At 62.9% G+C, this 24,978-nt stretch overlaps 3 protein-coding genes across 3 annotated transcripts in view; 1 reads left to right on the top strand and 2 right to left on the bottom strand.

The window, feature by feature from the left end:
- Positions 1-1,792: 1,792 nt before the first annotated feature.
- RRP1 (ribosomal RNA processing 1) lies at positions 1,793-7,318 on the bottom strand. The gene is made up of 13 exons (XM_056119234.1): positions 7,158-7,318; positions 6,527-6,609; positions 5,741-5,798; positions 4,939-5,024; positions 4,761-4,822; positions 3,995-4,124; positions 3,834-3,898; positions 3,591-3,730; positions 3,285-3,382; positions 2,859-2,956; positions 2,767-2,786; positions 2,374-2,487; positions 1,793-2,110 (listed from the first exon to the last, which is right to left on the bottom strand). The coding sequence occupies exons 1-13, from the start codon at positions 7,288-7,290 to the stop codon at positions 1,953-1,955; spliced, it is 1,245 nt and encodes a 414-aa protein (XP_055975209.1). The 5' UTR covers positions 7,291-7,318; the 3' UTR covers positions 1,793-1,952.
- A 6,054-nt stretch (positions 7,319-13,372) lies between these two features.
- Positions 13,373-14,998, top strand: CSTB (cystatin B). The gene is made up of 3 exons (XM_056119240.1): positions 13,373-13,505; positions 14,565-14,666; positions 14,775-14,998. Exons 1-3 carry the CDS (start codon positions 13,440-13,442, stop codon positions 14,901-14,903), a joined length of 297 nt encoding a protein of 98 aa, XP_055975215.1. The 5' UTR covers positions 13,373-13,439; the 3' UTR covers positions 14,904-14,998.
- Positions 14,999-16,233: 1,235 nt separating this feature from the next.
- PDXK (pyridoxal kinase) overlaps positions 16,234-24,978 on the bottom strand; it is a 161,047-nt gene continuing 152,302 nt past the window's right edge. The window contains exons 2-12 of the mRNA XM_056119236.1: positions 23,799-23,897; positions 21,421-21,475; positions 20,906-21,010; positions 20,586-20,669; positions 20,284-20,330; positions 19,235-19,320; positions 18,830-18,875; positions 18,239-18,350; positions 17,024-17,160; positions 16,794-16,860; positions 16,234-16,705 (exon numbers count right to left, since the gene is read on the bottom strand). Of these exons, the coding sequence (XP_055975211.1) occupies positions 16,593-16,705; positions 16,794-16,860; positions 17,024-17,160; positions 18,239-18,350; positions 18,830-18,875; positions 19,235-19,320; positions 20,284-20,330; positions 20,586-20,669; positions 20,906-21,010; positions 21,421-21,475; positions 23,799-23,885 (939 nt within the window). The 5' untranslated portion in view covers positions 23,886-23,897 and the 3' untranslated portion in view covers positions 16,234-16,592. The remainder of the gene's footprint in view (positions 16,706-16,793; positions 16,861-17,023; positions 17,161-18,238; positions 18,351-18,829; positions 18,876-19,234; positions 19,321-20,283; positions 20,331-20,585; positions 20,670-20,905; positions 21,011-21,420; positions 21,476-23,798; positions 23,898-24,978) is intronic.

Genomic DNA, 24,978 nt, shown 5'->3' with positions numbered 1-24,978 from the left:
GGGATGCTGGGAATCGAATCCAGGTTGGCCGCGTGTACCCGCTGTTGCTCCAGCCACAAAAAGAAAAATTTTAAATAAAAGAAATAGACCAGGGATGCTGCTCGCGGTCAAGAAAGCCTGCCTTGACCGTGAGGGCCTCAGTTCCATCCCCAGCACTGAGAGATTTCAGAGCCCAGAGAGACGGGCCTCTCCCTGTGGAGTTGGCTCAGCGGGCTGGAGCTCAGGGTCTGCAGCAGGACAGACTGCACAGCGCCAAACGCTGTTGGGAGCAACCGGAGCACTACCAGAGGAAAGGTAAATACCCAAGGCGGACCCAAAACAAAAAGAAAGAAACGGGCCTGAAGCCAGTGACACTAGTTGCCCCTACCTCATCCCCTGAGGCCCCAGGGGCCGCTGGGCACCGCAGGTATCAAAGTTGGGGGCAGCTGGGGGAAAGGGGGGCAGCTGGGGGAAGGAATGTGGCAATACTTTCTTCTGCTCATTTTTTCCTCTAAATCTAAAAGTTATAAAATAATCTTTTTGGGGGTGGGGCGGGCGCCAGGGCGCTCAGGCTGCTCAGGGCTCTGGGGCAGTGACAGCTCTGCCTGTGCAGGGTCCGGACAGGGTCAGCAGACAAAGGCCCAATAGAGCCTGTGTCAGTCCCCGCAGGGTCGGCCGAGTGGCCCCAACAGTGAAAGGGCGAAGGGGCTCACAGCTCAGTGGCCAGGAGCAGAGGGTGTGTCCAGCAGGGTTGGCGGGTAGGCCCGGCAAATGCTCCAATCACGGTCAGACACAGAGAGAACCTGACCAATCACGGTCAGACACAGAGAGAACCTGACCAATCACGGTCAGACACAGAGAGAACCTGATCAATCATGGTCAGACAGAGAGAGAACCTGAACAAGCACGGTCAGACACAGAGAGAACCTAACCAATCACGGGCAGACACAGAGAGAACTTGACCAATCACGTAAAGCGCAGAGAGAACCTGACCAATCACGGTCAGACACAGAGAACCTGACCAATCACGGTCAGACACAGAGAGAACCTAACTAATCACGGTCAGACACAGAGAGAACCTGACCAATCACGTCAAGCGCAGAGAGAACCTGACCAATCACGTCAAACGCAGAGAGAACCTTACCAATCATGGTCAGAGAACCTGATCAACCACGGCCAGGCAGAGAACCAGAACCGGAACACAAACTCCCCCCCCTCCACACACACACACAAACACACACTTGGTGGAACGCAGGTCTGTGCTCACACGCACACCTGGCAGGGGTCTGTCTGTTCAGGTAAGTCGTTCATTCTCTATCTCGGCGGCAGTCCCCTGATCCATTTTCCCACCGAGGGACAGCTGGACCGAGTGGAGACAACGCTGAATTAGGATTATAGGTGCCAGTGCTGCCCCAGATCCAGGCTGGTGCCTGCAAGTGGGGCCTCTGGGTGGGCTGGCCGGGGACCTGTTTGCTAGGATCTCTCTGCACTGCACCTGTGTGGGCAATCCCGACCCAGGAAGGCATTCGGGGTGCGGCATCCCACCCACCCCTGCCGCCTGTGCAGAACCCTCGTGTGAGGTCTGGGGAGGGCAGGCAAAACGGGTCCAGCCCGAGAAAGGGGGGGGGGGGGGACACACACATCCGAGTCTGTGCGGTGGGGAAACGGGCAGCCTCGGGAAAGGCTCCAAGTGCCCCCCCAGCACGCCCTGCACAGGGCACTCAGGTGCCCACGTGGTGGGTGAAAAGGGGAGCAAGCAAATGCTTCCAAGGCCAGGGCTACTCTCGGCAGAGACCAGCTGCATAGGGCGCTGCTTTATTCCACGCCACCCTGGCTACCCGCCCGCAGTCAGCATGTGCAGTCCAGGGCAGGCGATGGTGTGACCAGGAGGACATGGCCACTCAGCCCTGTCCTCTGCCTTCCACACACACCCAGAGTTCAGGAATGGGGCCGCTGGGGCTGGCCCGGCAACGTCACTTCCGGCCCCGCCGACTCTTCTTCCTCGGGGGCTCCTGTCCCCCTGCCTTTGCTTTCTTCCTGAGCGGCCGAGGCCTCCGGCACTTCTTATGAGCCCCCTTTCTGCCAGGGCCGCTAGGCTGCTCGGGGCGAGGCTCCTGCATCTCAGGGTCCCCTGCAACCGTGAGGCACGTGAGCTAGTGCCCTGCAGGGCCCCCAACAGCAACAGACCAGAGGAACAGGAGGGGCCCCCAGGGCGGGGTGATGGGGAGGGCCCCCAGGGCAGGTGGCGGGTGAGCAGGCCTGGCCTGTGGTTAGGTGGGGTCAGTTTCCTATGGAATATAGACCCCTCCTTGCCAGGCCCCTGGGACACAGGGCGGGGTGAGGGTGACCTCGGGAGGGGGAAGGTGGCAGCAGCGGGCACAGGCAGGGGCATACCGGAGTCCCGGGATGGCCGGGCCTTGGGCCGTTTCCTCCTGGCCTTCCGTGGCCGCCTGCCGGCCTGCAGCTTCTCATACACTTTCTCGGGAACGTCATCCTCTGGGAAGAGGCCTGAGGACAGGACGCTGCTCAGGAGGGTGACGGCGCCCCACAGTGGGCCCCCAGACCCCATGAGCAGGCAACATCACTGCAGATGCAGGACGTGACATACAACCCAGAGCAGCTGGAAGCGGCCCATGTCACGAGCACGTGGGGGCCGCCCAGGGTGCACTGGAACCGTCCAGTGGCAAGGCCGGTATCCCGGCCACACCGAGGAATCACGCTTGTTCCAGTCCACAGCACCACCACCCCGCTGCCCCGGGTCCGGACTCGTCGGCCGCTCACACTCACCTTCCGCCAGGTTCTGCAGCCTGGAAGGGGCAGAGAGTCAGAGAGGGCCGGTGGCACCCAACACCCAGCACCCACGGGGCTCACCCTCTCACCTGCGGACCACCTTGTAGAGCCGCTTCCTGTTGTGGGAGGGGGTGCTTGGGGAGCTGGCCATCTCGAAGAGTCTGTTGGCGACGGCCTCGTAGTCGAACTGGGGGGACGAGGTGGGTCAGTCTCTGAAGGGCCATTGGCTAGTCCTGCCTGGACTCGTCCCTCCCTAACACAGCCCGTCTCCTCGAAACCTCGGGTCTCAGCCAGGCCCTTGCCCCCTCAGCGGAAGTAAGAAACTTGACAGCAATACCCACTCTGGGGGTCATCCTGCAGCCGCCCTGCAGGAACACACGGGCCACAGCTAGCTCAGTTCAGAATCAGGCCCCCGCAGCGCAGCGCCCACGGGGACCGGTGACCTGGAGTGGGACCCGAGCGAGGGCCCAGGTGGCGGCCTCCTGGCCGAGTCTGGGCACCTCTCTGTCACCCACCTGCAGGACGGCCTCAGTGTCGTCCTCATCGCCATCGTCCTCCTCTGTGTCCTCTTCCTCTTCATCCTCCTCCTCCTCTGAGTCAGGTTCTGCCCCATCTGGATGGAAGGGGCCACACACTGAGACACAGCAGACAGACACCGGACAGACAGCCCAGAGAAGGCTGGGGACCCATGGCCAGAAAGGGGTTCAAGTGGGACAGAGATGGACTCAGCCCCCAGGAGGGTGTGGGAGGCCCCAAGGAACAGAGTGGGCTGCCGGGGCACGGTGGGGGGGGGGGGGGGGGGCAGGGCGCAGAACCCTCACCTGTAGACCACTCCTGCTCTGAGCCCTTGTCCACACCCTCCTGCGGGTCCAGTTCGTCCATCAGTGCCTCGATGGCCAGAGGGGCCTGCTCTATGATGGGCTCCAAGATGCCGCAGGTAACGTGGTGGAGGACCACAGGACTGCAGGGGGGGAGGGTGAGTGTGACCCTGGGAGCCACAGGGCCACCCGTGGTGTGCGGGTGACATGGGCATGAGTGCACCCGCCCCAGCAGCCCCCACGCACTCGCCAGTCTGGGCCGCCATCCTGCAGAAGGGCTCGATGAAGCTGAGGTTCTGCTCGGCCGTCAGCTGTGGAGACACAGCAGTTTCAGGGCTTGCCCAGCACCCCCGGGCAGGGACCCTCCCGCCCTCCCGCCCTCCATCCCTCCCAGTCCGTGGGCCCACCTCATCGGCGCCCACTTTGGTCAGCTCCTCCAGGAAGATGTCGAGGAAGTGGCTCTTGACCCCGCTGGGGGCCTGGCTGTCGGGGTGCAGGATCTCGGCAGTGAGAAGCTCTAGCAGCTGCTCCCTGGGCCTGGAGGAAGGCAGGCACGGTGCTGCCCACGGGCACTCGGGGGCATCGGGTCCACCCACACGTCACACGCTCGCCTCACGCCCCGCTCGAGCCCTGGTACAGGCGCTCTGTGGCTGGCGGCCAACACGCGGACAGCACAGACCTGGGCGTGGGGGGGTGGCCCAGAGCCAGTGGCCATCCGAGGCCGCAGCTTTGGCACACAGCCAGTTCCCATAGTGTCCTGAGCTCCTCCAGGCACAGACAAAAGGGCACTGACCCCCAGACAGTCTGGCGGGGCATGGTCACCATCCTCAGCTTCTCTCTTGCCCCTTCCACTGTCCTCTTGGTGGGGAACCAGATCCATTTCTTGTCAATTACCAATCAATTCGCTGCCTGCTTCTCCCCCACAGTGAGGAGGGTCCCCTGGCTCCTGTGTCTGATGACTGGTCTCGGTCCCACCCCCACTGCCCCGTAAGGCCGAGAAGCTGGGCTGCGGGACACTCACAGGGTCCTGGACTACTGGGCAGGCTGGCTGCAGCCCCTGTCCCCGCCCGGGGACACCTACAGGGTGTGGAAGTCCCTCCTCGGGGAGCAGCTGCCGCCGGGCCCAGCACAGCCACCCGCGCAGGCCGGGGACACAGACGGGGGTGCACGCACCTCTTCTCCCAGCCCTGCATCTGCAGCGCCTTCAGGGACTCGTGCAGGACCATCCTCATGAGCTGTGGTGAGACGGGGCATCAGCAAGTCCATGAGCGCGGCCCCCAGTCCCAAAGGCTTCACCCCCTGCTCCCCCAGGGACCCCAAACTTCTGGGTCACCAGCCCTAGGGTGCTCACCAGGTAGAACTTGTCCAGGCGCAAACGGTCGATCCCGACCCACTCGCGGATCATGGTCTGCCAGAAGGTCCTCAGGAACAGGTGCTCTGCGGAGAGGGGCGTCAACACTGGGGAGGGCCTCTGTGGTGGCCGCTCGGGGGTGCTGGGGCAGCAGGAACCTCGGGGAGCAAAGCCAAGGTGCAGCCCTTCCCCGAGACCAGGTGCAAAGGGCATAGAGACCCGAGAGGGCAGGGACGGGCAGCTGAACCCAGGGTATCCCTCCACTCACCAGGGCCCCATGACACTCAGTCGTCAGACACCCCAAGCAACAGAGGCCCAAAGGGCACCCTGGACTGCACCGGTCAAGCCCGGCCCCGATCCCGGGTCTTTAATGAGGGGCCAGACTCAGGCCAAGTACAGTGCTCGGGCCCACTGATCCTGGACCCCATTGCGGCTCCAGACACGCAGCCGGGTGGCTTGTGCCATGAGTAAGGCAAGGCCAGGGGCCGCCCCATGCTGAGCGGGCAGGGCAGGTACGGGCACCAGGCTTTGTGAATGGGTGGACTCAAGCCAGAAATATGACCCCCAGGATATAAAACCACAGGTGGCACCTCATGACTCCCGAGGGCATCACGCAGCCAAATGACGCCCAAGCAGCTTCTGATAGGCTGAAAAATGGCTCAGTGGCCTAAGAGCTTTGGCCACAAGCATGAGGCCTGGACTTCCTCCCTGGCACCACCAGTGGCTGCCCTTCTGCTACGGGCGGGCACGGAGCCCGTCCCACCGAAAACCGACTCTCAGGCGGGCCAGCGAGGGTACTCACGTGCCTCTGTGGTCTGGAAGGCATGGAGGAGCTGCGAGATGGTTTTCCCCAGGTCCTCCTGCAGGGACAAACAGACCCTCACTAGAGGAACCTAGAACAGACTGGGGGCTTGGGGAGGAGCGAGGAGCCTGGAGGCCAGCAGGAGGCAGCAGGCCGTTCTGGACACCGAAGAGGCGGAGAGCCCAGGATGGTACAGTCAACACAGACTCGGAACCACTAGGAGGCCGAGAAGGGGAAACCTCGGCCGTGCCCCCACCCCCACGGTTTGGCTAGGAACCAGAGTGTTTTTGTATTTCTGCAGCTATCTAGGTTTCCAACAACCAAAGGCAGGCCGGGATGGGGAGAATCCTGGTCTCATGGCACCCCATGGCGTCCACCGTCTCAGCCCTAAGCTTGCGGAGGCTGACAAAGCGAAGAAGTCCGGCCTCACCCAGGCCGCAGGGCCGTTGTGGAATCACTGAGATGTAAGGTGCAACAGAGCAAACTCTGGTGCTCGACAAAGGCCCCGCTCCCAGGCCGGGCACACACACACACGAGCCAAGTCTCAGGACGCATGCTGCAAGGCTGGGAGACAGCTCAGGGGAAGGCGCTGGCCTCACATGCAGGGGAGCTGGACTCATCCCCGGCACCCACAGTCCCCTGGGCCCACCAGGAGTGAACCCCGAGCATGGAGCCAGGAACAGGCCTGAGCACAATCAGGTGTAGCCCCAGACAGGGCAGAGGCCCTAAGCAGGGAGGCTCTGGGGTCCCCGAAACCCGTGCTCCCCGGGCAGGTTGCCCACTGACCTGCAGGAGTGGCTTGTCCTGCATCCACATGCAGTAAAACAGCCCTTTCCACACCTTCAGCAGCTCGTCGTGTGTGAAGCCACCTGCAAAGGGAGGCAGAGCCGGCCGAGGTCAGGGGCAAGGCGGAGAAGGGAAATCACAGGGCTGGAGGGAGCCGCTCACAGGGCCGCCCTCCTGAACCCCCGGGTACCCGGACCCACAGCCCTGCTCGACGGCATCACTGCAGAGTATCTAGGACCCAGCTGGGGGCTCTGCCGCAGACTGAGAACTAAGAGCTGGTCGCAGGCGTGGGCCCGGCCCGAGTGAAGCCTTACTCCGTGACCTTTTCCGGGTCACCGTTCCAGGCTCTTTCCTTTCACCGAGCCGAAGACACAAGCCCAGACCCCACGCGCACGCGAGAGCCAGCTCAGCTCCGAGCCACGTCCTCTGCCCCAGCTCAGCACCCCGCAGTGCCCGGGCTGACTGCGGCCCTACCCGCTGGACCACCTCTCTGGTCCCCGGCGAGCCGACGGGGGCGACCCCGCCCCGCGGTCCCGGGAGCCGGCCTGGCCGCGAGGGGTCAGCGGGCAGCGCGAGGGAGGCGCGGCCTCGGGCCACGTGGCGGCCCCGGGCGCGGAAGGCCGGCGCCCACCTGCGTTCTGCTCGGTCTTGGCGACGATGAACTTCCGCAGTCGCCGCACCGCCCGGTCCCGGGTCACCTGCTCGTTGCCCGCCAGGCGTTGGGCCAGCTGGATCTCGGGCGGCAGCTGCGTGCAGGCAGCCATGGTGGCGCCGTGACGTCAGAAGCCCGCGCCGGCTAGCCCGGGCGCGCTCCGCGACGCAAAACGCACGCGCCGCGCCGGCTCGCCCGGACGCGCTCCGTGACGCATCCCCACGCGCCGCGCCGAGCGGGCGCGCCAGGTGACGTCAGGGGCGGCTGGCCAGCACTGACGCCGTGCCCGCGGCCGCTTCCGGGCTCCGCCACCCACCCCGGTTCACTCCCAGGGGTCGTCCCGAGCAGCGAGCGCCCGAGTGGGGGTGTGCGTGCGGGCGGGACCCCCGGCCCTGGTCCGTGCCAGTCCCCGCTGTCCCTCTGGCCCAGAGCCCCGGAGGCCGCTGGACGTGGGGTCAGGGCCCGAGTGGGTGGGCCTGCCGCGCGGTGGCCCGGGGCCTCCCGCCCCCGCCACGGGTGCTGCTGGGCACCAGCGGTGTGGCCTCAAGAGACCACAGTAGTCCATCAGGCTGTGGCTGTTTTCTTGCCCTTTCCTCCCCTTGGAAATAGTTTGAGGCTGGAAATTCTGAGGGGAACGTGGAATTCCCCACCCCCAAAGTCCAATGGGTCAGAAAATCTGTGCCCTTGTTATGTCCTGGGAACAGAGTTTCGCTCACACACTGACCAGAGCAGACACGAGGATGCAAATGCAAGGCCCCTTTACTGCTAGCTCAAGCTAAGGTCCGAGTCTCATCTGACGCAGTGGAGTCTCAACCAGGACCCCAGCCCCCAATTTCCAGGGAACATTATATGGCATATGGTTACGTAAGCAAGCAACGTTGGCAGTTTCCCAAGAATTGCGAGGAGGCAGTCACAAGTCGAAGCTAACTGGTCATGCCCACCGGTAGTTCCCAGAGATGTCCTACTTATTCTAGGGCTGGCTAGAGGCGTCTAGGGGATTTCCAGCTTGGAACAAGGACAGTCTCAGGGAATTCTTGGCAGGGTGAAGGGGGCAGTAACTTAGGCTTACGGCTTGTTTTGCTGAAGTGCAGCCTGTTAGGGCGCATGTGAGGCTCTTTCTCAACCTCACCCTAGATTAGGAGCCTCTGGCATGTGCTGGGCAAAGTCGCCCAGAACACCTCCATTCCTGCTTTGGAATTAAGGTTTGGGTTGTGTGTTCAGATACCTATTGGCGGGAGGCGAGGGTGCAGTGGGCAGGGCCAGGGTCTGTGGCCTGGCCCCGCCTGCAAGGCCTGTCCCTTCCTAAAAGAATGTGTTTTCAAATACAAGGCTCAGTCAGGCAGGTTACACGATCAGAAGGAACACCATGACCAGCTGCTAAAGGTTTTTTTTTTTCTTTCTTTTCTTTTTGGGTGACACCTGGCGATGCACAGGGGTTACTCCTGGGTCTGCACCCACGAATTACCCCTGGTGGTGCTTAGGGGACCATATGGGATGCTGGGAATCGAACCCGGGTCAGCCGTGTGCAAGGCAAATGCCCTACCCGCTGTGTTATTGCTTCAGCCCTAGGCTGCTAAAGGTTTTAAAATTAGCTAGGCCACAGTCTCAGGGAGGGGCAGTTGCAGTTTCCCCAAAATGAGACAATCATCACAAGACAAACCTCGGGACCCAGAGGTGGGCATGACCAGCCACCGTGCGCCGAATCAGCAGCTTGTGTGCCAAGAATAACGGCTGTTAGACCAGAGTGTGTGCAACTTATGTAGCCATGTGCTATATAACATCCGCTGAAACTAAAGTCGGGGTCCTTGTCCTGAGGCTGGTGCGTCGGGACTTTGACCCTTGTTTTTGCATACCCGAGAATGGTCTCTTTCCTTATCCTGATTCCCGGCTCAACACTTCCTCACCCTGCTGTCACGGGAGTCATCTTGAGAGGACAGCGGGATTCTGTCATGGGACCCCCACCGGTTCCTTCACTCCAGGCCCATCCTAGGTGCTAGGAGGACCCCAGCTGTGATCTACTTGGACACAAGCATGAGTCAGCACCCAGGAAGTCACCCACAGACACGTGCCAGATGCAGGGAGAGGCCGTGGGATGACAGTTCAAGAACACAGCAGATTAGCACCCAGGCTTTCTGTGGGGCCCTTAGCCAGGGCCAGACTGTGCATCTGGTTGGGGCCCTGGGCGGCCACCAGTGAACAAGGGGAGCCAGGATGCAGATCCCAGCTGAGCCCCCTGCCCTGCCCCGTCCCTGCCCCCGCCTGGATTCTGGCTTCTGAGAGCAGGAATTGAAGTGCTGACTTCTTCCCCTCCACATGTCTCTGGATTTCTTTTATATAAAAATTATTTTGGGGGGGTATGGTGCCGCCAGCAGGGCAGTCTATACCTGTGAGGCGAGTGTATCAGCAGCCTCATGGCACCTTCAGGCTTCCAGATACCCCAAAATTGCTGATGTGCCCTTGGCCAGACCCCAAAAACTTGGGGCAAAATTTACCAAGAAAGTAAACGGCCAAAAGTTAGGTATGTGGGAAACACACCCACAAACCACCTCTGGCTCAGCTATATAATTGGAGGCATGGCCTCTCTGGTTCCTGATTGAACTGCTTAATGGCCATGATCCCAGAGACTCAGAAACAAATCTCAAAATCCAGCGGCTTTTGGCAGAAATGCGTCCGGTCCCTGCAGTAGGTTACCGTGCTGGGCCAACCCAGGTGGGAATAGGTTTTGTGCCTTAGCCTGTTCCCCTGGGCGGCCCAGTGGCCGCCATCCTTCAGAAGCCACTTGACAGTCAGGTTTGGGCCCCCAGTGACGAGACACGCAGAGCCTCACGGGATGTGGGGGGAGCTGGGCCTGTCCTCCCCACCCCAACGAGACCCCAAGTCATCGCCCACGAATGGCCTCTCTGGCTCCTGATCAAGCTGCTTAACGGCCATGATCCCAGAGACTCAGAAACAAATCTCAAAACCCAGCGGCTTTTGGCAGAAATGCATTCGGACCCCACAGTATGTTACTGTCGCCAGGCCACCCCAGGGAGGAAAGGTTGTTGTCACTCCGCATGCTCCCCCTTGGCGCCTCAGTGGCTGTCATCCTCCAGAGGCCATTGGACAGTCAGGCTTGGGCCCGCAGTGATGAAACTTGTTGGGCCTCACGGGATTGGGGGGTGGGGAGGGAGCCGGGCCTGTCCTCCCCACCCCAACGAGACCCCAAGTCATCGCTCACGAACGGCCTCTCTGGCTCCTGATCAAGCTGCTTAACGGCCATGATCCTAGAGACTCAGAAACAAATCTCGAAACCCAGCGGCTTTTGGCAGAAATGTGGCTGGACCCCGCAGTAGGTTACTGTCGCTGGGCCACCCCAGGGGGGAAAGGGTGCTATCCCTCTGCCCGCTTCTCCCTGGTGGCTCGGTGGCCGTCATCCTCCAGAGGCCATTGGACAGTCAGGCTTGGGTCTGCAGTAACAAAACTTGTTGGGCCTCATGGGATGGGGGTGGAGCCGGGCCTGTACTTCCCACCCCAATGAGACCCCAAGTCATCGCCCACAAACGGCCTCTCTGGCTCCTGATCAAGCTGCTCAACGGCCATGATCCCAGAGACTCAGGAGCAAATCTCGAAACCCAGTGGCTTTTGGCAGAAATCCCTCCAGATTTAAGTGTTAAAATTTTGGAATTTCAAGATCACGTGGCCCTACTGCAGCCATGCAACATCATATGTTTTTCATAACCAGCAATAGAACACAAATTGTCTACTGTTGCCTTTTCAGCAGATCTGAATGTTGGGGTAAAATCTCAAATAATAATGGTGGGTCTGGTGTCAAAGTATTGAATGTGATCAAAGAAGAGAGAATGTGGAAATCATCTGCCCCATAGGTAGGGGGAGGGCGGGGAGGAGTGGGGGTATACTGGGGTTTTTGGTGGTGGAGAATGGGCACTGGTGAAGGTACGGGTGTTTCATTGTATGACCGGGACTTAGACCCAAAAGCTTTGTAACTGCTCTCACGGTGATTCAATAAATAAAATTATAAAAAATGAAAAAAATTATTTTGGGTCAGAGCGATAATACAGTGGGTAGGGCACTTATCTTGCACAAGGTCAACCCAGGGTCAATCTCTGGTACCCCACTTGGTTCCCTGAGCCAGCCAGGAGTGATTCCTGAGTGCAGAGCCAGGAGTAAGCCCTGAGCATGCGGGGTGTGGCCCCAAAACAAAGGATTATTTTTATTTGCTTTAAAAAAAATCCTGGGGGGGGGGGGGCTGGCGCGATAGCACAGCAGGTAGGGCATTTGCCTTGCACATGGTCAGCCCAGGTTCAAATCCCAGCATCCCATATGTTCCCCTGAGCACCACCAGGAATAATTCCTGAGTGTAGAGCCAGGAGTAACCCCTGTGCATTGCCAGGTGTGACACACACATAAAAAGCCCTTGTGGCCGGAGCAATAGTACAGTGGGCAGAGCATTTGCCCTGCATGTGGCCGACCCAGGTTCAATCCCTGGCATCCCATATGGTCCCCCAGCACCGCCAGAAGTAACCCCTGAGCATCGCTGGGTGTGACCAAAAAGCAAAAAAAAAAAAAAAAAAACCTAAGTCTCTAAACCCATGTACTGCCCAGCCCAGAAATGGACATTTTCAGTAGCAAAGTGGAGGCAGACCTTTCTCTCTCCTTCCTCCTGTTCTCTTTCTCCCCGCCCCTCCCTCCTTCATTTGGGGCCACACCAAGATGCTTAGGGACTACTGCAGGCTCAGTCTGGGGGTCTTTTTTTTTTTTTTTAGTCTGGGCGGGTCTTATAGAAGTGCTTGGGGCAGCAGGAGCCTGCCATGCTGGGGACGGAACCGGGGCTCTCGCAAAGCCTGTTCCCTCGCCCTCCTGCCTCGGTGGGGGAAGTTGGCCCCCACTAACGGGTTCAGGAGGCCATGCCAGGTGATCCAGCCCTCTAGACTAGTGGCTCCAGGGGAAGCCGAGGATGGGGCCCTGGTCACAGACCGCCCAGAGCCCTCTGCAGTGCTCAGGACTCTGGGGAATTAAACATCAATGGCATTGAGGGGACCCGGGGCGCAGGTCCCCAGGCCCTTTGCTGTGTCCCCAGCACACAGCCCCGTGTTACAAAGAGCTTTCTGGCCAGCTGTGGGGAGGCCAGGGGTGTTGCATGTCCAGGGAGGAGCTGGGGAGTGTGGGCGCCAGAGCAGCGGCTGCTCCATGAGGAGGAACTAACTGGCTGGGCGCGGGGGTGAGTCAGCATCAGGACAGGGACAGTGGAACCTGCAGAAGCGGTCTCGGCCCTGCTGTGCGCTGGGATCTCGTGACAGCCCGGCGGAAGCCGAGACGCTGTTTTGCCATCAGACCTCATTCCTGCAGCAACGGACCCGAGTCGCTGAGCCCCGCGCCGTGAGCGGGGTTGCTGCTAGCACTCAGTAGAGCCAGGGCCCTGTGCTCTGGGGACAGTGCTCCCGCTGTGCAGAGGCCTCCAGTGCAGCAAAGACCCCGAGCTGGAGCAGTTGCTCAGGGAGGTGAAGCCCGGCAGTGCGCCCGCCCGCCCACCCACAGCATCCTGCAGGAGCCGGGACAGTGAGGGCGCTTGCATTTATGTGATGGATCCAGGTTCAATTCCCGGCACCCCACAGGGTCCCCGGAGTCCCCCCAGGAGTGACCCTTGAGCGCAGAGCCAGGAGTCAGCCCTGAGACCCTCCAGGTGTGTCCCCCCAACCCAACCTAGGAGATCTGTTCTGGCGTCCTCCCCGACGTGCGCGATGATCGGGGCGTCCAGGCCATCAGGAGCCCGGGCAGGGCCTGGGGCGGGGAATCCCCCTTCCCGGCACGTGCGCGAGGGCGCGTCTGACCAGTAGTTCCGGGACGTGAGCCCACCGACTCTCTCAGCATTGGGGCGGGGGTACTGCGTTTCCCAGCACAGAGAGGCTGGGCGAGGAGCTGCGCCACACAGCAGGCAGGAGGGCTCCGCCGCGGCCGGTCCACGCTGGCCGAGCATGCGCACCCCGAGGGCGTCTCCGGGGGACCCTTCTGCAGCTGGGCACTCTTGGTCCGCCCGGCTGGGACCCTGCCCGGCCCCGGGGCCGAGGGGACAGGAGGAGGCGTGTCCAGGAGGCGCGCAGCGGGGCCGGACTGGGCCGTACAGGCGAGGGCGCCCACGTGATGACGCCCACGTGACCGCGCCCACGTGACCGCGCCGCAGGCTGGGCGGGGCGGCGGCACCCAGTGGTCCAGCACGTCCCCGGAGCCCGCGACAGACCGCGCCCGCCCGAGCCCGCCGCCACCATGATGTGCGGGGCCCCCACCGCCACGCAGCCCGCCACCCCCGACACCCAGGCCATCGCCGATCAGGTAGGCGCGACCCCCGGGGGGCGTCAAGGCCCGGGTCCCGGCCGGGGTGGGTCTCGTGCCCAGGCCCCCATCGGGCCGGGAACCCCGGACTTGCCAGTCCTCCCCTCCCTGAGCAGTGGGGGCCGAGTCCGGGAGAGCCTGCCCAGCGTGGGGGCGCCCGCCTGCCCTCTGGGGCCGCGGCCCTACTCCGTGGGCTTAGTCACCCACATCTCACCCCAGACTATCCTGTTTTGTGCTCCTCGGGTCAGGGGTCTGTCTGCAGCCGGCCTCAGTTTCCCCCCTGGCCCATGTCCCCTTCTGTGAGGGACCCCAGGTGACAAGTCACACAAGTGGACAGCACTCAGCTGCCAGCTCAGGCCCATGGGGCCCATCCCTGCCGACCCTCCCTCTGAAGGCCCAGCCTGCTGGGTTCTAGGGCGCTCAGCTCAGGCAGGGACAGTCCAGCCTCCTCTCACCCCAGGACCACCGGAGGCAGCCCAGCCCTGAGAGCAGGACCCCAGGCCTCCAGCCCCAGGCAAGCAACAGCCTCCCTGCAGCCCCGTGGGCCCAAGATGACTGTGCTGTTTCCTGGGGTCTCCCAGCAGCGCCACCGGGCTCTGCCCAGCCCAACTTGGGTCTCCCCTGGGCCTGTGCAGGCCATGCATGCACTGCAGTCCTGTCGGCTCACACAGGCACGGGAAAAGCTGAAATTCCTGGGAACCCGCCCGAGAGACTCCTCCCGCCCCTGGGAGCTTTGCTGCTGCACTGCCCTTCGCTTAGTGAATTCCACTAATGGCTTGATTCCCGGGCACAGTGGGAGGCTGTGCCTTGCACACAACCCACCTGGGTCTGATCATGTGTCCTGTCTGGTCCCCTGAACATGCCAGGGCTGGTCTCGGAGTGCAGAGCCAGGAGGAAGCCCTGAGCACAGCTGGGTGTGGCCCCAAAAAAACAAATAAATCACTTGATTTTGAAATGAACTGGACTTGCTAAGCTAACAGAAGCGGGTATGGACATGTGTGCTGAATCATACCTGTGGAAGGACCCTGCGCCCAGCACTGCCGCGCTCTCTCTCTCCAGGTCAGGGCCCAGCTGGAGGAGAAGGAGAACCGGAAATTCAACACCTTTAAGGCCGTGGAGTACAAGTCCCAAGTGGTGGCTGGAAGGAATTACTTCATCAAGGTGCGCCTGGGGCGACCTAAAGGAGTGTGTGTGCGCACACGGGGAGGGCTCCAGGCTCTGCAGTGGCCAGTGGCCTGCCATCAGCTGTCCCTGCCCACCCCCTCCCAGGTTCAGGTGGATGAGGACGAGTTCGCACATCTCCGCGTGTTCGAGAGCCTCCCACACGAGAACAAGCCCTTGGTCCTGGCCAACTACCAGACGAGCAAAGCCCGGCACGATGAGCTGACCTACTTCTAGGCGGTGCAGCTGCAGCAGACACCCCCCCCCCTTCCCCCGCCATGTGACCTGCCCCGAGTCACTCTGATGCTGTGTTCCCACAAAATGCCCATTTTTTAAATTTCTGCAAATAAGTGAGGGTGTTTCCTTGTCTGGGGCCACAATCCCAACATGCGTGGCTGGTGGTGATGATGCAGCAACAACCGTCCCTGGAGCCCACTGGCAGCCCTTGCCCCACCTGGACATGGCCCCAGGAACCTGCTATCCAACATGCACCCACAGCAGCTCAAGTCGTCCTGTCGCCTGTCCCTGTCACACAGCATTCCAGTAACATGGCCCAGGACACAAGCACGCAAATGGTCACGGGGCTGCCTTTGGTAAGGGCCTTCTCGGGATGGTGCTTCTGGTTTCTGGAAGGTTATAGGACCTGTCAGTACTCAGGCCTGAGGTTGTCCTTGTGAGCCGTGCAACCTTAGGTGATGGCCCCCGGGCCTGTGAGGCAGCTTCCCCAGCGGGCAGAGGAGCTGGGGTCAGGGGAGCATCTGGTCAGCAGGAGCGTGGTCTGAGACTCAGGACATGCTGTCCTGCCTCACCCCAGGCTCCCACTCTCAGTGGTCACCACCCATTCCCCAGGACAGGACCCCACCCCCCAAGCACAGGACACGCATGTGTACCACTGACGTGTATTTGCACGATGGACAGGCAGCAGTCACCTTAGGAGCACGACACAGGGACTTAGAATTGATTTAGAAAACCACCAGGAGAGCAGTGAGGCGGGTCTGCGGGGGGGGGGGGGGGGGGGGGGAAACGGGCAGACAGACGGGTTTGTGTGCTAGCTGCAGGCAGGGCACCCTCGCTCCAGAATACACGTACGCAGACAACAGAGAAAAGACCGGTTCAGATTTGGCCCCCAACCTGTGTCAAAACCCAGTGCCTGGGACCGGGGGAGCTTCCGAGGGAGGATCCAGGCCCTGCGGGCAAGTGCATGCACGGGCCTCAGCCGTGCTCAGCTGGAATGTCGACAGGGTCACCCAGAGCCGAGCCCCGCCCACGGGACCCTGCATCCCACAGGCTCCATCCAGGAAGCCCCAGATCCTGTCTGCTGGAGGGAGTGGGGGAGGCGCCGGGTCCCCTTGTTGTGGGGAATACTGAAGAGACAGGAACCCCACAGGCTCTGTAGGGTGCAGGACCTCAGCCCAGAGCGAGGGGAATCTCACTGGAGCCACAGAGGACAGTGTTGCCCTAGTGGCCCCGCCCAGCAGCAGGCCACCCAGCTATGTGCGGCCCCCAGCAGGCTGCCCCTCCCGGTCCCCACACTCTGGTGGGTGAAGTACCCCATAAGTCACACCACCCCCCGCCCTTCGGGATCGGCCTGACAGGAAAGCGGAGACAAAAACCTCACGTGGGGCCTCAAGGGGGCCGAGCAGCCACCTTACGCAGGTCTGCCGGAGGCCACCAAGCATGAGCCGCGGGGAGTGCGGAAAGGAGCAGGGATTCCAGGAGCAGGGCCCTTGGCACGACCTGTGGAGGGGCGGTGGGGCCCCTGGATGGGCGGGGCGGGCAGTCTCAACACGCGTCTGGGGACTTTGGCTGGTGGAGGAAGCAGGACGGCACGGGCACAGTGGACACCTGCGACACTGGACACGCACGAGAAGGATCACGTTGTCGTCATGGCTCTGGGCGGACATCACGTGTGCACGGACACGGGGCTCACAGCACGGCGGCCTGCACCACGATCTCGGGGCTCTCGATGTCGCGCTTGCTTTGCACCATCCTGAGCTCCAGCTGCGCGGGGCTGGGCTTCTGCCCCTTCCCTGCCTGGGCTGAAGGGGGGTAGGCGTGAGGGGGCGCCGGCTGGACCTCCAGTGCCCTCCGCAGTGGGTATGTCTTTCCCCACCTCTGAGAGCATACCCTGGGCACACCGGATGGTCCGCTGCAGGACGTGATGCATGGCTGACAGGGTCTTCTCACAGGCCACCTGCGGGAATGATGGGTGGTGAGCATTGGAGCAGGAGCCTCGCAGGGCTGACCTGCCCCAGGCTCAGGCCCTCTGAAGGCGACCCAGAGTCCAGTGGGCTAGCCTGACCCCAGCCTCCCCGCCTCAGAGATGGAGGGCCAACACAGGGCCCAGGCGCCCTGACCTTAAGATTATTGGGGTGCTTGTGTGTCCAGGCCAGGAGCATGGCGGCAAAGAGGTCCCCGGTGCCCACAAAGACGGCGTCCACTCTGTGCATGTCCATGCGGATTCGCTCCGTCACCACCGAGCCATCAGGGTTCCCTGGGGGCAGAGTGCGTAGGTGGAACCCCAAACCCCTCGGCCCCGCACGGCTAGTCCAAGAAGCTCCAAACTCCATCGCTGGGAGCCCCCAGGGTACCTAGAGCCAAAGGAACCCTGGGGTCATGGGGGAGAGGGAGGTGATGAGTGCCTGCCTGTATGCACGGTGTGTGTGTGTGTGTGTGTGTGTGTGTGTGTGTGTGTGTATGCACATGTGCCTATCCACATGTGGGCACTGCATGTACCAAGGTGGGCGAGGGTGCATGTGTGCCTGTATGCACGGGGTGTGTGTGTGTGTATGCACATGTGCCTATCCACATGTGGGCACTGCATGTACCAAGGTGGGCGAGGGTGCATGTGTACCTGTCCACGTTTGGGTACTGCATGTACCAAGGAGGGCGAGCGTGCACATGTGCCTGTCTGCATGTGGGCACTGCGTGTACCAAGGTAGGTGAGCGTGCATGTGTGCCTGTCTGTGGGCACTGCATGTACCAAGGAGAGGGAGCGTGCACATGTGCTTGTGCACATGTGCATGGTGACACTTGTGTGTACTAAGGTGGCTCAGTTGTCAAGCACTTTCTCTGTGGGTTCCCTCTGGGTTCCATCCTGGCCCTGCAAAAATAAAAAAAAAGGGGGGGAGGTGGCCAGAAAGATAACACAGTGAGGAGGGCGTTTGCCTTGCACGCAGCTGACCCGGGTTCAATCCCCGGCATCCCATATGGTCCCTGAGCACCGCCAGGAGTGATTCCTGAGTGCAAAGCCAGAAGTAATCCTTGAGCATTGCCAAATGTGGCCCCAAAATAAAAACAAACAACCCTTCAAACCTCCGCAAAGGCCCCCTCAGACACTGTGGGTGTTGTGTGTGGGTGAGTGTGTGTGCAGGGCCGGGGGGTGGGGTGGGGGTGGGGTCTGCTGTAGGGGCAACAGGGGGCTCCGTGGCTGTGCTGCGCCTGTGGTGGGCTGGGGGTTCCTGGTCTCCAGGCCGGGTTTCTGCTGGGCTGTTCCTTGTGCTTCTGGTGTGCCCACGGTGGGATGTGTGGCGCCCGAGCCCCCCAACACAGGCCCAGTCTGGAGCACTCACGGATCCGCTGACTCCCCAGCGCCGTCAGGTAGTCGCTGCCCCGCGGGGACGGTAGGTCGGAGCTGGTGATGACGACGGTGTCAGGGCCCATGGAATGCAGCACATCCATCACCTAGACATGGGCAGGGAGCTCAGCACTTCCCGCTCCCCCAGTGCCCAGCAGGGTCCCACCCACCACCCTAAGGGACCCACAGAGGGGCTGAGGTGGGGACACCGAGAGTCCCCACTGGCATCCAGCTCCCCCAGCCTTGCCCTGCAGGTCAACCAGCACCAACCTGCAGTTTCCACTCCTAACCTGTAGTTTTGTTTAAACTAGTCCTAACCTGTAGTCAACCAGCCCTAACCTGCAGTCAACCAGTCCTAATCTGTGGCTAACCAGCCCTAACCTGCAGTTAACTAGTCCTAACATGTAGGTAACCCAACCTGTAGGTAACCCTAACCTGTTGTCAACTAGTTCTAACCTGCAGTTAACCTGCCCTAACCCATAGCTAACCAGTCCTAACCTATAACCAGTCCCAACCTGTAGTTAAGCAGCTGGCAGTCCATCCCCATGCCAGTCCTGCCCTGGGCAGCACCTGAGAGGCCCCTCACCTGCAGCGCCTCCTCCTGGTTGCGGATCTTCCTGCCGCTCAGTAGCCTGATAGAGAGGGACGAGATGAGCCCCCCTTTTGGTCCCCACCGGGACATGGGCCACCTGCTCTGCCTGCCGGGCTGGGGCAGGGTTGGTCCCGGGGGCTCGTACTTCCTGGGGAGCAGCTCCCGTGGCACTAAGCCAGTACCACCCCAGTGACAGACACCCCAACACAGTCCAGGGTCATGGGGTCAGCAGATAGCCTTGTACGGATGGACTCATTCAGAGAGTCCCCGAGTGACCCCATCCGGGACCAGCCAAGATGTAACAGCAGGCGCGAAGGAGACCCCCGGGCTGTGCTGGCCAGGTGCCTGTAGGTCTGGGGGCTGTGCAGGGCACCCGCGGGCCCGCCCAGCAGCACTCACTCGGCCTCGAACTGGTTGGGGGTGATGATGTCTGCCACGGGTACCACCTTGTCCCTGTAGACGGGCAGCAGGTCTTCAGGCACGTACTGGGCACAAGGAGGGCAGCGGTCGGGCTGACGGCACCAGTACCCCCAGCCCTCCTGTCCGGCATGCAGCCAAGGGGCCCAAGGACCGGACCCCGCGCTCCCACCCCGGCTTCCGGTCACAGGCCCCTCAGTATGGCCAGGGGGCCCCAGGGCCAGTGCCTGAGGATTACGGATTTGGGGAGGTCCCCTGTGGTGTGGGGGTGAGCTCAGGCCCCCCGCAGGGGATTCAGAGCCCAGGACAGTGACAGTCAGGCAGGATCCTGCATGTGGCTGAGTGCCAGGGAGGGCCGGGAGACAGGGAGGGGCAGGAGGGAGAGGGGAGGGAAAGGAGGGACGAGGAGGGATGGGGTGGGGCAGGGCAAGGAGCCCCTGGTCAGCGCAGGGTCAGTGGGACACACGGCCAGAGCAGGAGACTACTATGGAGGATGTTCCCGCCCCCTGCCCCTCTCCAGAAGACCAGTCACCTGCACGGTGTGTGTATGCATGTGTGTGCGTGAAAAAGAGTGCAAGTATGCACGTGTCAGTGCATGTGAGTACATGTAGAACTATGTACATGGGTGAGCGCACACACGTGACACGCACATACACGTGTGTCAGGAGCAGGGAGATGATGGAGCTGGGCAGATGGGCAGCTTGTGGGGCCTTTCACCCCGAATGCGCCCAGGGCCCTGTAACCCCCTGTCCCTGCTGCCCCCCCCCCCCCCAAGACCCCAGAGAAAGCCCATTGCAGAGATGCTGTCCCGGAAACTCGGGCCCTCGGACGGGGCAAACCCAGCCCGCAGAGGACAGTAGCCAGGCACCCGACCAGGGCAGTTCTACCGCCTTCTGCTGGCCACTGGTTCTGGGCAATTGGGCTCTCAACCCTGAGCCCGGCATGTGTGTTTGTTTGTGCGTGTGTGCGTGCGTGCATGCGTGTGTGCATGCCCGCCAAGGCCCCCGGCCACCCCCATGCAGGCCACTCACCATGGAGCCCTCGCCGTCCCACTTGTCCCCCATCACTGGGTCACACACTGTAGGGACACAAAGGATCCTGAGCAGTGGCCCTGGGGCCAGCCCTCAGGCCACGTCTTGGAGACCAGCTGAGAGCGGACCAACACCTGCCCTTAGGTGACCCCACCTCAGGAGTCAAGTCCCAGGGGCCTCCTCAGCACCGCGGTCCCCAGTGGGCACAGAGCCCCCCTCGCCCCGCTGCCCCCGACCCATCTCACCATGCAGAGCTCACCCAAGGGGCCTGCCCCAAAGCTGGGGCTGCAGGCAACACCCACCGTAGACTAGCCTGGGGTTCTGCTGCTTCAGTTCCCGCACAATGTCCACCACCATGGCCAGGAAGGACTTGTCCCGCGTGTAGCCTGCGGGGGCAAGCGGTCACAGCCCCAGGACCACCCAGGCAGGATCCCAAGTCCCCACAGGAAATGACATTTGGAGATGGGGACATAAAGTCCCTCATGGCCCCAGGCCCGTGGGCAGCCTTGGGACCCCCATGGGCTCATGTCGTGGGCAGGTCTCGGGACCCCCACAGGCTCATGTCTTGGGCAGGACTGTGGGCCCCCAGGGCCTCATGCGGTGGGCAGCCCCGGGCACCCACCTGTGAGCACGTAGTCGTACTGGTTCACCTGGTTCAGCCGCAGGCCCTCATAGAGCTCGTGCAGCTCCCCCGAGTTGAGCACCTGCCCCTTCCAGTGTGCGTACCCTGCGCAGACATGGGCACACGCAGTCACACGGCAGTACACGGCACCACGCAGGGAGGGGGTTCTGGCAGTCTCAGGCGTAGCCCAAGGACAAGGCCCCCTGTTCGGGGCTGTTCCTGCCCCCGAGCCCTTCGGAGGGGGAGAGCCGCCACTTCCGCCCCAACGCCCACTCCCTGGAGCCAGCAGGATCCTGGACAGAGTCCTGGGGTGGCTGGACACCGCCCACCCGCTCCTCCCTCCTGGGTCCCTCCCCAGGCCGGGGTGCCATTCGCGCTGCCCCTCCCGACCAAAGCCCGTTCCCAGCACAAGCCCAGCTCCAGCAGGCTGTGGGGGTGCAGCAGCCCTGGAGCCCCCACAGGCCAGGCCGTGGGCGGAGGTGGCTGAGACTTCCCGGGACTGAGCTCCGCCTCACCAGTGTGGTTGGAGAACTGGACGGAGTTCACGGCGTCGATCTCGAAGCCCAGCACCTGCAGGACAGTGGGCAGTGGCTGATGAGGGGCTGGACTCTGCAGCCCTCCCCCACTGCCCAGAGATCAGGGGCATCGCCCCCGCTCCGCTGAGGAGGAAGGGGAGGAGGAGGGGGAGGGGAAGCGACTCTCCTCAAGTGGGGGTGCAGGAAGGGAGGCTGGGAGGAAGGAGTCAGGAGGTCCAGGAGCAGCGGCGGACAGGGTGGCCATCCCTGGGAGAACACGACCCCCTTCCACTGCCTTCCCAGCCGCAGTGCTTGGACTGGGCCCACCCAGTGAGCCAGCACGCCCCCGAACACCCAGCCCGGAGAAGGGGTGCTGTTCTCCCCTGTGGCGGCAGCCCAGAGCCGGCATCTCACTGGTGTGGGGCCCGGCTGGGTCTTTGGCTTCCTGGACCCCCGCTGCCCTCCACTATGCCAGTCAGCCTGGCCCTGGGAGGGGCCCCCAACTCCCAAGGTCCAGGAGCCGGGGGCCCAGGAGCCAGGGCAGGGCACGGGGTAGACCAGCAGGGCAGGGGTGCTCCTCCCTCTTCCTGCTGCTCCTTCCCTCCTCCCTCGCTCCCCTCCCTCCTTCCCGTAAGTCCTTTCCTCGTCCCCTCCCTCCTCCTCCCTTCTTCCTCCTGGCTGTGCTCCTCCCCCCTTCCCCCCTCCCCCCTGCCACGCTCCAGCTCAGGTCCGGAGCCCAGGCTGGTTCGGCTTCTGAGCTGCGTGGGCGTATTCTGGGGGGGTGCCCTGAGCCCCTGCTTGTGCGATGCTCCCCCCCCCGCCCCCCCCCCCCCCGCCCTGCTGCTCACGTGTGCCTGCCACACCGTGTCCAGATACACACCCCCTGATATAGGGACACTGACACTGGTCCACGCTCACATACATGCACACGCATGCACGAGGCCATACCACAGAACACGATCGCACACACGCTTGCTTGCCACACGCACACGTGTTCTCACACACGCACAGAACACACCTCAGAACGTTTCTGCCTCTCAGCCCAGAGCAACACTCCTGAGCGTGCCCCCCCCGCCCCCCCACCCCTCCACCCTCCCCTGAGCCAGGCAAAGCAAGCCACAAGCCACTCCGGGTGGGCATGGGGCAGACATGGGGTGGCTGAGTGACAGTCCTGGGAGGCGGGGCAGGGCACAGCAGGCCGTTTTCTCTCTGGTCCTGGGGTCACTCCCAGCTGTCCCAGGCTCAGGGCTGAGCCCCTGGCTGCAGTGTTCCAGCCTGGAGCCACCCCCTGCTGGGCTGGAGCCATTTCCGCCCTGCATTTCCACAGGGACTCGAAGTTCTAGGTTCCAGGGTTGGGGGCTGGTCAGCAGACTGCAGCCCTCCCTGCTGCCCCTGTCCCCTCCCTGGCTGGGGGTGAGGAGGGTCCTCAGCTCCCGGCCGCACCTTCCCTCGGCCAGACGCACACCTGGAGTCCAGAGCGGACGGCGTGGGCGCTGGCCGTGCAGAACGGTTGCCGCCCTGAGGCCCCGTGGTCAGCCAGGATTTGTGGGCTGGGCCGGTCCCAACACAGACCCCGTCCTCACAGCAGGCCCGAGGTCAGGCTGAGCCTTGCAGAGCACTGGAACCCACGTGCTGCCCAGCCGCTGCCCTGTCAGCATGGGCTGGGATGCAGAGTCTCAGGCCCAGGACGTGGTCAGGCTGCTCTGGCCTCGCACCTTGAGGGACGCAGGCGCGCACGGCACATGGGCCAGGACGGGGCCAGGAGGGGGTCGGGGGCCCTGATGCTTGGATGGGGGTTGGAGGGGCGGATGGAACTGGCCCCGGGCACCCCACAGAGCTCTCTGCTGGGGAAGTGTCCTGTCCTGTGCCCTGGGTTCAGGGTCAGGGAAGGAAGTGTCCAACAGAGGAGGAAGGAGGGGCTGGGACAGTACAGCCTGCCAGCCAGGAGAGAGCCCCGAGCACAGAGCTGGGAGTCAGCCCTGAGCACTGAGTCAGAAGTGAGCCCTGAGTACTGAGTCAGGACTGAGTCCTGAGCACTGAGCCAGGAGTGCGTCCAGAGCACTGAGTTAGGAGTGTGCCCCGAGCACAGAGCCAGGGGTAAGCCCCGAGCACAGAGCTGGGTGAGCCCTGAGCAGAGTCGGGAGGGAGCCCTGAGCACTGAGTTAGGAGTCAGCACTGAATCAGGAGTGAGCCCCGAGCACTCAGTCAGGAGTGAACCCCGAGCACAGCCGCGTGTAGCCCCCGAAAGGAACCCCGAGGGTCGGCGTGCGGGGGGCGGCCCGGGGACTCGGCCCACCGCGCTGGGGCTCCGCTTGCAGGCCCAGGCCCCCGACCCCGGGCGGCGGGCGCGCGGCCAAGGTCGCCGTGACGTCACCCACCTGCAGCGGGAAGGCGGCCGCGCGGTTGCCCACGTAGCCGCGGACGACGTGGCTCTGGATGGACAGCACGCGGCACTCCGGCTCCATGCCGCCGTCCGCGCGCTCGGCCCGGTCCACTCGCCCGCTCGACCCGCTGGCCCGTCCCGCCCCGGCCCGGCCCGGCCCGGCCCCGCCTCCGCGCACGCGCCCGCCCGGACGCACGGACGCCCCGGGAGCGCGGGGCGGGGCCTCGGATCGGAACCACCCCCGCCCCAGCCCCGCGGGTCCGAACCGCCCCCAGCCCCTAACCCCCGGGGTCGGAACCGCCCCCGTCCCCGCCCCGCGAGTCGGAACCGTCTCCAGCCCCGCGGGTCCGGACCGCCCCCAGCCCCTAAGCCCGTGGGTCCAAACTGCTCCCAGCCCCTAACCCTGGGGGTCGGAACCGCCCCGAGCTTCGCGGGTCAGAACCGCCCCGCCCCCAGCCCCGTGGATCGGAACCGCCCCCGCCCCGCCCCAGGGTCCGAGCAGCGCTGCGTGGGGAGGGGGTCCTTTCCTTCCCGCCCACTCCACTCAGGGCGCCTGAACACGCACTTTTGGAAAATAAGGAAATTGGGGTGATTTTCGGGCTCTTCAGGGGCCCAAGGGCACGGAGACCTTGGACACGCGAGTTTTGAGCTCCCTAGGAAGGGAACTGAGGCACCCAGCCGGTGCAGAAAGCAGGGCTCCACCCCGGGAAAGGAGGACGCTTCTCGAAAGGAGGAACTGCAGAAGGATCATGAGGGTCTGAGCCGGGCGAGGGGCGAGGGCCGGGTTCTGGGACATACCCGGACAGAGTGTGTCTGGGCTTTCCCGGACAGAGTCCTGATTAATCCTGGTGGAAGCAGAGCTCCAAAGCCAGCGCCTTTGGAGGAACTGTACGAAACCCCCAGAAAGTCACCCGGGAAGGGGCTGGAGCAATAGCACAGCAGGTAGGGCGTTTGCCTTGCACGCGGCCAACCGGGTTCGATTCCCAGCATCCCATATGGTCCCCTGAGCACCGCCAGGAGTGACTCCTGAGTGCAGAGCCAGGAGTAACCCCTGTGCATCGCCAGGTGTGACCCAAAAAGAAAAAAAGTCACCCGGTCACCCAGGAGGTGCTCCGTCAAGCGCATATGCCCCTGGAGTGAGTCTCTAGGCCTCTTTCTCTTTCTCCTTTGCTTTT

This window comes from Sorex fumeus, unplaced genomic scaffold (assembly GCF_029834395.1).
Source record: "Sorex fumeus unplaced genomic scaffold, SorFum_2.1 ptg000041l, whole genome shotgun sequence".
NCBI classification, from domain to species: domain Eukaryota; kingdom Metazoa; phylum Chordata; class Mammalia; order Eulipotyphla; family Soricidae; genus Sorex; species Sorex fumeus.
This window is presented reverse-complemented; position numbering and strand designations above follow the sequence as displayed.

Excerpts from the sequence above, each read along its gene's own strand:
- CSTB (XM_056119240.1), top strand. The coding sequence starts at position 13,440 with ATGATGTGCGGGGCCCCCACCGCCACGCAGCCCGCCACCCCCGACACC. Across the intron at positions 13,506-14,564 it reads CCCAGGCCATCGCCGATCAG|GTCAGGGCCCAGCTGGAGGA; the intron begins GTAGGCGCGACC and ends CTCTCTCTCCAG. Across the intron at positions 14,667-14,774 it reads GAAGGAATTACTTCATCAAG|GTTCAGGTGGATGAGGACGA; the intron begins GTGCGCCTGGGG and ends ACCCCCTCCCAG.
- RRP1 (XM_056119234.1), bottom strand. The coding sequence starts at position 7,290 with ATGGCTGCCTGCACGCAGCTGCCGCCCGAGATCCAGCTGGCCCAACGC. Across the intron at positions 6,610-7,157 it reads CAAGACCGAGCAGAACGCAG|GTGGCTTCACACACGACGAG; the intron begins GTGGGCGCCGGC and ends CTCCCTTTGCAG. Across the intron at positions 2,488-2,766 it reads GCTGCAGAACCTGGCGGAAG|GCCTCTTCCCAGAGGATGAC; the intron begins GTGAGTGTGAGC and ends TCCTGTCCTCAG.